The sequence below is a fragment of the Schistocerca piceifrons genome, chromosome 1 (genome assembly GCF_021461385.2).
Source record: "Schistocerca piceifrons isolate TAMUIC-IGC-003096 chromosome 1, iqSchPice1.1, whole genome shotgun sequence".
Classification (NCBI taxonomy): Eukaryota; Metazoa; Arthropoda; class Insecta; order Orthoptera; family Acrididae; genus Schistocerca; species Schistocerca piceifrons.
The window spans coordinates 999,899,680-999,909,758 of NC_060138.1; the positions used below are offsets into that span (position 1 = coordinate 999,899,680).

The 10,079-nt window shown below is 43.7% G+C and overlaps 1 protein-coding gene across 1 annotated transcript in view; it reads left to right on the forward strand.

Moving 5' to 3' along the window:
- Positions 1–9,756, forward strand: part of LOC124795326 — a 62,617-nt gene extending 52,861 nt beyond the window's left edge. The window contains exon 4 of the mRNA XM_047259305.1: positions 8,916–9,756. Coding sequence (XP_047115261.1) covers positions 8,916–9,049 — 134 coding nt within the window. The 3' untranslated portion in view covers positions 9,050–9,756. The remainder of the gene's footprint in view (positions 1–8,915) is intronic.
- The last annotated feature ends 323 nt before the right edge of the window (positions 9,757–10,079 follow it).

Genomic DNA, 10,079 nt, shown 5'->3' on the forward strand with positions numbered 1-10,079 from the left:
ACACAACACACATGCACCACAAGCCACCATACGATGCGTGGCGGGAGGTACCCTGCAACACTACCAGTCAATTCCCTTCCTGCTCCACTCACAAACAGAACAAGTATCCATTAAGCCTCCGTATGAGCCTTAGTTTCTCGTATCTTCGTGGTCCATATGCAAATGTACGTTGGCGACAGTAGAATAGTTCTGTAGGCAGCTTCAAATGCCGGTTCTCTAAACTTTCTCCATAGTGTCCCTCGAGAAGAACGTCGCTTTCTCTTCAGGGATTCCCATTTGAGTTCCCGAATCAACCCCGTGATATTTATCGTGTTGTTGGAGCCTCATGGTAACAAATCTAGCAGCCCGTCTCTGAACTACTTCGATGTCTTCATTTAATCCGACCTGGTGCGGATGCCAAACACTCGAGCAGTACTCAACAATATGTCGCACTAGCGTCCCATATCTTCTCCTAAAATTCTCGCAATAAACTGAACACGACAATTAGCCTTTCTGTCACAGTCCTCACATATTCGCTCCATTTCATATCGCTTTGCAACGTTACGCCCAGATATTTAAACGAGGTGACTGTGTCAAGATGTACACTACTCGTACTGTATCCGAACATTAAGCCGGCTGCTGTGGCCAAGCGGTTCTAGGCGCTTCAGTCCGGAACCGCGCTGCTGCTACGGTCGCAGGTTCGAATCCTGCTTTGGGCGTGGATGTGTGTGATGTCCTTAGGTTAGTCAGATTTAAGTAGTTCTAAGTCTAGGAGACTGATGACGTCAGATGTTAAGTCCCATAGTGCTTAGAGCCACTTGAACCATTTTGAACCGAACATTATGATTTTTTTACTACTAATTCGCAGCAACTTATATTTTTCTACATGTAGAGCTAGCTGCCATTCATCATGCCAACAACAGAATTTGTCTAAGTCATCTTGAATCCCTTCATATTCACTCAACTTCGACACCTTACCGTACACCACAGCACCGTCAGCAAAGAATCGCAGATCGCCGCCCACCATGTCCGTCAGTTCATTTATGTACACAGAAAGTAGGAACGGTCAAACCACACTTCCCTGAGGCTCTCCGGACGATCCCTTTGTATCTGCCGAACACTCGCCATCGAGGACATTGTACTGGGTTCTCTTACTTAAGAAGTCTTCGAGCCACTCACTTATCTTGGAACCTATTCCATATGACCGTGCCTTCGTTAACAGCCTGCTGTGGGGCACCGTGTCTAATGCTTTTAAGAAATCTAGAAATATAGAATTTGCTTGTTGTCCTTCATCCACAGTTCTCAGTACATCAAATGACAAAAGGGCGAGCAGAGCGATACTTTCTAAATCCGTACTGATTCAAGGACATAACCTTCTCGGTCTTAACGAAGTTTATTATAATTCCGAAGCAAGCTCGCCTCCTTCAACGGTCAGAAGTTCCCAGCCAGTGTGACAGAGCACTCTTCATAGTCGAGGCCGCCGCCTTCGAGCAATGCTGGACCTACGCACAGCACTTACATTTCCCCCATCAAAACGGACATTAAACTACTATTACTGCGAGCCAACAATTAGCCTCCCCCTCCCTCCACAGGAAGCCTAGCACCGGAATGTATCCCTTCCGCGGCGCCCCCCACGTGCGTACACTCCCGGCCAAGCGTCGTCGCCTCGCCCAACCACCAGAGGGAAAGCTAGCGCGAGCAGAATCGATAGCAACAAAGAGATCAAGTGCGCTCGGCACTACCAACACCGCTACAGAACGTTGCTTGTTACAATTTACTGCAGGCTCGTGGTATCACAGGAAGTGTTCCTCGTGTTGTTCTCGCATTTCGATTCAGTAATGCTCTCTTGTCTTCATTGAGATAAAAATTCTTTCAAATAATCGTCGAGTCATTTCTTAAATCTTGACAAGACTATAGAATTAGCTGCTCCAGTCCTCCGACCATATGAACGAGAGTGTTGTAGACTTCATTCTTGAAATGACCCCACAGGGATAAATGAGGATTTAAGTCAGCTGATCTTGGATGCCAATGTACAAGCCCTGATCGACCTATCTCTCTGAGACCTTACTGGTCTATTAGATAGATGTCGCCTTACGTTAGGAGCAAAATGTGATGCAGCCCTATGATGCGTCTACCACATTTCCCAAACATTGTACAAAGCTGAAATTCTGTTGGACAAGGACTTACTTGGAGAGTTTACAGCGATGTGACAAAAGTCATGGGATAACTTTTAATTTCGCGTCCGACCTCCTTTTTCCCGGCGTAGATCACCAACTCGACGAGGCATTGGATTCAATAAGTCATGCGAAGTCTCCTGAAGAAATATTGAACCATACTGCCCCTACCGTACATAATTGCGAAAGTGTTAGCAGTGCAGGATTTTATGCACGGATCGACCTCTCTCTTACGTCCCCTAAATGTTCGATAGGAATCATGTTGTGTGATCTGGATGGCCAAACGGTTCGATCGAACTGTCCAGAATGTTCTTCAAACAAATCGAGAACAATTGTGGCCCACTGCACTGCCCAGTGCACTGCCATCCATAAAAATCCGATCGTTGCTAGGGAACATAACGTCCATGAATGGCTGCAAATGGTTTCCAAGTAGCTGAACATCCAGAGCACCCAGTCCATTGCATGTAAACACAGTCTATACCATTATGGAGCCACTACCATTGCGTTGTTGACAACTTGGGTCTGCGCAACACTCGAACCCCCCCTTCCCCCCTCCTCCCCCCATCATCAGCTCTCACCAACAGAAATCGGGACTCATCTGACCAGGTCCCGGTTTTCCAGTTGTCTAAGGCCCAACCAATACGGTCACGAGCCCAAGAGATAGGGGTGCAGGCGATTTCGTGTTGCTAGCAAAGGTGCTCGCGTCGTTCGCCTCCTGCCATAGCCCATTAACGCCGAAGTTCGTCGCAATGTACTCACGGATACGTTCGTCGTACGTCCCACATTGATTTCTGAGGTTATTTCACGCAGTGTTGCTTGTCTGTTAGCACTGACAATACTACGCCGCTGCTATTGGTCATTAAGTTAAGGCTGTCGGCCGCTGCGTTATCCCTGGTGAGAAGTAATGCCTGAAACCTAGTATTCCCAGTACTTCTTGACGCTTGTATCTCGGAATACTAAATTCCCTAAAGATTTCAGAAATAGAATGTCCCATGCGTCAAGCCCCAGCTACGATTCCGTGTTCAGAGTCCGTTAATTCGCGTCATGCGCCAATATTCATGTCGGAAACATTTCCACATGAATTAATTGACTACAAATAACAGCTCCGCCAATGTACCGCCCTTTTATGCCTTGTGAACGTGATACGTGCATATCGTTATCCCTAGTCATGTCAATCTACATTTTAAATACATTTGTACAAACTAGTAAAATGTGTCATATTGAATTAGGGGTAGCTCATGACCGCTCATTTGTGGGCACATCTTCATTGGAACTTTTCTGCTTCCGTTATCCCTATTTTCACCCGTGACAGTTTTCGTATTAATTAGGATATACCTTTTTCATATATCGTTATGAGCCCTCTACTGAACATGACATTACGTCACAATTTCAAGAACGGGTGACATTATAGGTCTCCTACGGTGAAAGGAGTGAAAAACTTTTTAAACATTAGTTTCTTTTCGCAAAAAGAGAGGGACTGCTGTTTCCTATCGCTCCATGTATTATCAGCGATGATTGGCAATCACGGGCGAATGAGGTGTTCTTCACGTGGTCGTTCAGTCCCAGTTTCTCGATGGCAATGCTCGTGTCTCAAATTGTTGTGTGGGCCTGCGGCCTCAGATGCCTGGCAGCCATGATCGTGCAACACTCACGTTTTATATTCACATTATTAGGATGTTTCAGTATTCCGGTGGACTCTGTGATCTTGCGCTTCGCCATCCCTGGATTCTTGGCAAATGCACAAGTTTCGATTAACATTTTTTTTATTTTCTCGTGGGATTCTCTTTGGTCACCGTCCATTTCTGGCCTGCCCAAGTTGAACGTGGCGCTTGTGCTCCTAGATGTGCGTTACCACTGAGCTGCTGGTTTCACCAATGCAGACTTCTCCACTCTCACAGTCCACTCTGTACAGGCCTGCAGTGTGCAGGGCATCTGTCCTGTCGTTGGTGAACATGACCTGCAGAAGACAGACTGGACACCAATCCGTTTAAGATGTTTCCTTATTCGATTAATGATCGTTTCACATGCGGTAAGCGCACTGCTTATATATGTCCCACTTGTTTTGCATTCTTTTATTGCTAACGACTATTGTTTACATGACATGGCTCAATACCCAGAAAAATTTTACGTTAACTGACTCTGGCTCCGGAAGCCTACACGCTCACATCAGTTTAGGATCTATTCAGGCCTTTGTCCCAGTAGTTGAGATTATCCAGTAGACATATTATATCTCTAAAAGCTCCAAATGGATCTTGGCAGACAAGCGAAGGAAATGAAGATTTCATGTTTCTCAAGGTTTAAACATTTATAACAGCAGTGTGGACGAAACTCGGAGCTACAAAGGTACGCTGACAGTTGGAATGAAATCGATGGTTTTTGGATTTCATGTATGATGTGATGTAAAATAAGCGCTACCTTACGACACCTTACAATTTTAGATGTATTGTACAGATAGCCGAAACATATCAACTAAATCAGTTGTTTACCAGATATGTGAATGTGGGAGATGTCCAACATACAGTCAACTTCCAACAGCATTGGACACAGTAGGAATTAGTAATTTTTATATAAAAGTGAAACGTATTGGTATTTTATCCATCTTATGTTTAACGTATGTCTAATACTTCTTACCCCAGAACTTCTGCTCCTCTCTGCCCTTGAATGTGAGTAAATTTTCTTATACCCTACTCATCTCCGCATTCATTGCCTTAAAAAAAAGGCTCCATTCACAGAAATCAGGAAGCCGCCCTACGTGTCCTTATCTTCACTTGATACACATCGCTTGTTAACTGAATGTGTTTTAAATCGGTGATTTTTTGGACATGCATTGGCTGCTTCGTGTAACTACGCAGCCAAGTATCTATCGAACCGAACGCTCCAACAGACTGTTGTATTGCATCCCAGCTATGGCCTATCGATACATTCGCCTTCTATATTTTTTATACTGATTATTATTATATAGTATTATTTACACTAGTCAAATTTCATCATTTAATATCACTTGCTAATACTTATCATAACTTCTGAATCGATTATATGATCATAAAAAAATATAAGAGTTTGCATTAATATTACAAGTTGTAGATAATTTTCTCTACATGCAAAGAGAATGCACCAGCTTTTGTTTCAGTAAGCTTACTCTCGTTATTGTCATTAATCCCGTTTGCCACACATGGGTGTTGGTTGGGATCTCAGTGGTTTAAGTTATAACCAATGTCCAGCAAAAACTTTACATAAAATATATGCAATTGTGATAAACATTTAAAGAATGTGTTAAGATACATTATTTTAAATACAATACTGAGTTTGTGAATACACGTTAACTATGACGTCTTTATGATAATACCTTGCACCAGTATGTGGTGATTAGAATGGTAAAAGGAGTAGGAATATGTAGGTTTGGAAGAGGAGGGACGAAGAAGCTATGGCGACCTGCGTTAAAGATTTTAGGAGATAAATTGTTGGGAATAGGATAGAAGCTGATTAGCTTAGAAAAAGTTTCCTAAATAAAAGAATCGTAAGGGAAAGTGGGAGGAGGGTAGGTGTCTGAAGGGAAGAGCTCAGTCTGTTACATTTTGTAAGTTGCTTGTATATCGGAAAATATTTCGTGACCTAGATGGGACGAAAACAAATGTTTCGGGACATGTGGTAAGCGCAACGAAGGATTTCAATATTTGTAGAATTACGGGAGTACTCAAGTCCAGGTGAAGTTGGAAGATCGTTTCCCATTGTGCAGAATACTGAGCAGTAACATGAAAAAAGGTAGGATGCTAGGTTGCTACTGTGTACATGGCTGTGAAGGCTATGGTCCTCCGTCCCTGACAATGAACGTCTCCCAGATGGCGTTTCACGTATCAGGACGAGATCATCATTGTTACACAGACGGTGTCTTTTTAATGAAAAGGCCCTGCACCACACAGTGAAGACCCGAAGCATTACTTCTGCCTGCTTAATGGCGTAACAGTCCACCATCGGCAAGCAGCAGGTCAGCGATTGTGCGTGACATGGATTGAACAAGTCTCTGGTAGGTTTCAGGATGTATGTGGCACCGGATGCCTACCCACAAGTCAAGAAATTTCCGTAATCTTCTTTGAAATCGGGTCCACAGCTGCGATGAATTGCTTAAGTCATTCGATATTGCCTTCAGCTTTGATTTTTCTTTATTCGCTGCCCTATTGGAAAAGTTCAATCTTAGACCTTATTTCAAATATCCGTAAATAATTCAGTGATGGCACAGTGTGCTACACAAATCTCTGCAAATGTCAAATTTGAATGGTCTCCGCTGCGATTGCACTAGTGAGTGTCGGTGTCGTAGCCGTCATAAGCCTAACAGTAACTATTAACTAATGTAGTGTCATAATGTGTAAGTCTAGTGCGATGGCACGAGGAAACATTGTAACTTTTAAACTCTGATATCAACACGTACTAACGGTGCCAGTGATACTGGTTTTGTGACAACAACATCTGCACTCAGAAGCACAATGAAGTGGACGTCATTCAGGCGTTAATATGATGTAAAACAAAAACTGTGCAATAATACAACGAATAAGGAAAAAATGAGGGCTGTAGGCGGTATCAAATCATTTAAACAACTCTCGTAAATTACGGGATGGTGATTCATGGATGCGGATCTTGTGTCCGATAGCATCCCAGATATGTTCCATGGAGTTAGGATTAGACGAATTTGGTGGCCAAGACTTCAATGAGAGTTCACTGCTACACGTGTCTGGCCTTGTGACATGGACCGTTATCCTGCTGGAAAATTCCATCGTTGTGGGTAAGACACCAACTGTGAAGGGATGCAGGCGGTCCACAGTAATGTTCTCTAAGTCCACCACTGTCATTGTGCCATCGAATACTACCACAGGTCCCGTGGAAGTCCAGGTGAATACCTCCCATAGCATAATACAGCCCCTACCAGCCGGCGTCCTTCGCGCTGTGCTTGTTTCGCGCAGCTGTTCGCGTGGATGGTGGCATGTCCAGACATGACCATCGACTTAGTCCAAACGTCATTCATCCTACCAGGAAATCAGATTCCTTTGATTTACGGCCCATCTCGATGATAATGTGGCCACTGCAAACGCAACTGACGAACCCATTCGCTCAAAATGCGAACGCGGAGGATATCGTCTGCTTCAGAGCCCCGCGTTCAACAATGTGCGCTGAACTGTGTGCCCAGAAACACTTGTTTCTACATCTCCATAGTACTCTGTCGTCAGATCTACCACAAATCGCTACCTATCCTGTTTTACAGAGTGGACGAACCTGTAACCTCCAGATGTTTAACACCTAGTCGCCCACCCGTGGTTTCACCGTCCTTCTAATACGCTCTGTGGGTGCTCATTACAGTAGAATGCAGACAGTCGACCAGCTTCACCGTTCCCGAGATACACCTTCCCAGGCACCAGCCGTAACAATCTCCCCTTTGTCAATGTCGCTTATGTCGACGTATTTTGCCATTTGCGGCCCGTGTCGTCGTATTTTCCCATTTGCGGCCCGTGTCGTCGTTAGAAAAATTCTCCAATCGTCTCTCCTCCACTTCTAGTCTTCTCTCACCCCATCACGTGCCCACCACGCCACCAGGTGGCATTAATACTCGCTGTAGACAGTGGTCATGCTATTTTGGTTGCTCAGTCGGCGATAATTGAAGTTCTTGTTGTTGTTGTGGTGGTGGTGGTGGTCTTCAGTCCTGAGACTGGTTTGATGCAGCTCTCCATGCTACTCTATCCTGTGCAAGCTTCTTCATCTCCCAGTACTTACTGCAACCTACATCCTTCTGAATCTGCTTAGTGTATTCATCTCTTGGTCTCCCTCTACGATTTTTACCCTCCACGCTGCCTTCCAATACTAAACTGGTGATCCCTTGATGCCTCAGAACATGTCCTACCAACCGAGCCCTACTTGTAGTCAAGTTGTGCCACAAACTCCTCTTCTCCCCAATTCTATTCAGTACCTCCTCACTAGTTATGTGATCTACCCATCTAATCTTCAGCATTCTTCTGTAGCACCACATTTCGAAAGCTTCTATTCTCTTCTTGTCCAAACTATTTATCGTCCATGTTTCACTTCCATACATGGCTACACTCCATACAAATACTTTCAGAAACGACTACCTCACACTTAAATATATACTAGATGTTAACAAATTTCTCTTCTTCAGAAACGCTTTCCTTGCCATTGCCAGTCTACATTTTACATCTTCTCTACTTCGGCCATCATCAGTTATTTTGCTCCCCAAATAGCAAAACTCCTTTACTACTTTAAGTGTCTCGTTTCCTAATCTAATTCCTTGAGCATCACCCGACTTAATTCTACTACATTCCATTATCCTCTTTTTGCTTTTGTTTTGATAATTGAAGAAAGATTGGAAATACATAGTTTCCAAAGATAATGAGTGTAATAGTTATGATGGTCTTGGTTGTGGATTCTACTATATGAATTACTAGGAACAGAGTAGGACTTGAATAATTTGAAAAAAGGTTGCCCATAGAAAGTTTTTAAAGTGAAAGCTAGTGGGACTAGGCATCTTGTGTGTTGAGGAGAAAATAGTCTGTTAGATTGGGTAAGTTTGGTAGATACTGGGATTCACTTCGTGGCCTGGGAGGGGAGCACTAGTTGTTCAAGTTTTTGAAGATCTGTGGAAATACAAAAGTTCTGAAATCCAGCAAACGTTGCAAGAAGTTTCCCGTTGTGGAGAATATTGGGTAGTAACCTAAAACGAAGACTGAGGACTAGGATGCTACTGTGTACACTGGTTTGCAGACGACGGCCCTGAGATCCGGATACTGAACGCCACGAAGGCGACGCCAGCTGCGGGGGCGGGCCTCGCGCCCGGCGCCGTCCTGGCAGTGGCGGCGGTCGTCGCGACGCTGGTGGCAGCCGGCGACTTCTTGTAGCGGCGAGTTGTAGCGGCGACTTGTGGCCGAGACTTGTGGCGTCGCCGGTTCTCTGTGGCTATGCTGCTCGCTCCACTGCAGAAGACATTTCCACACAGTTCACCTACCAGATGCTGGTCCCGTACTATATTAATAACATTGGTCAATTTTTTTTTCAAGTTGTGACGTAGTTACAAAAAATGTTTCTAGCGATCCAAGAAAATATTTGCTCTATTGCAATTCCACTCTTGTTTATTTGTAGTAAATTTATTAACTTCGGTCGGCAATGACCACCTTCAGGCCTGAGTAAAAATGTGTTGCATTACACGTATCACACATAAAGATGTGATATGTGTAATGCAACACGTTTGTAATCAGTTCTGAACAAGGCCATTACCAACCGAAATTAATAACGTCGTTACAAATAAACATTCTGGTCCAAGACTGGAATTTTAATAAAGCTTTTTTTTCAGTTACACTTTTTCCGAAAAATAATTCGCCACTAAATATAGGTCTAATTTCAGACTTTCTGTAGTGGCCTCAGTTGTCATGTAATAATGGTTTTTGTACATGTTTAGAGCAAGCAGACTATGTATCAGATGTGTCTGGAAAAATTACAGTTTCCCGAAGCAAGACTTCAAACAGCAAAAATATGTAACTACACAAAGGAATCAAAGAAATGGGTAACACAGGAGCGAAAAAAAAATAAAAAACCATGTATAAGAATATTTCCTTTCCGATTTCCTGCGATTCTTTACCTCGGGAATGTCGCTTCTTAAGGAGCAACATTACCTGGACAACATTGCAGTACTCCATCTGCCTTGATAAAGCTTACCCAATTGAGAAATGTCCTGTTGAAATCGTTCTCCATGTTCGTCACCAGCGGCGCCAAGATTATCCGGGAAGAAGTACACATAATCATTCAAGAAATGTACTTTAAGTACAATCCCATAAGATGGTATGCTCTCAGTAGTTCTTGTAAAACATAGCGATAGTTCTCTGCCGTGACGATGGCCAAGAAGGTTGCGATGCCACTACCCGAATTTACTGT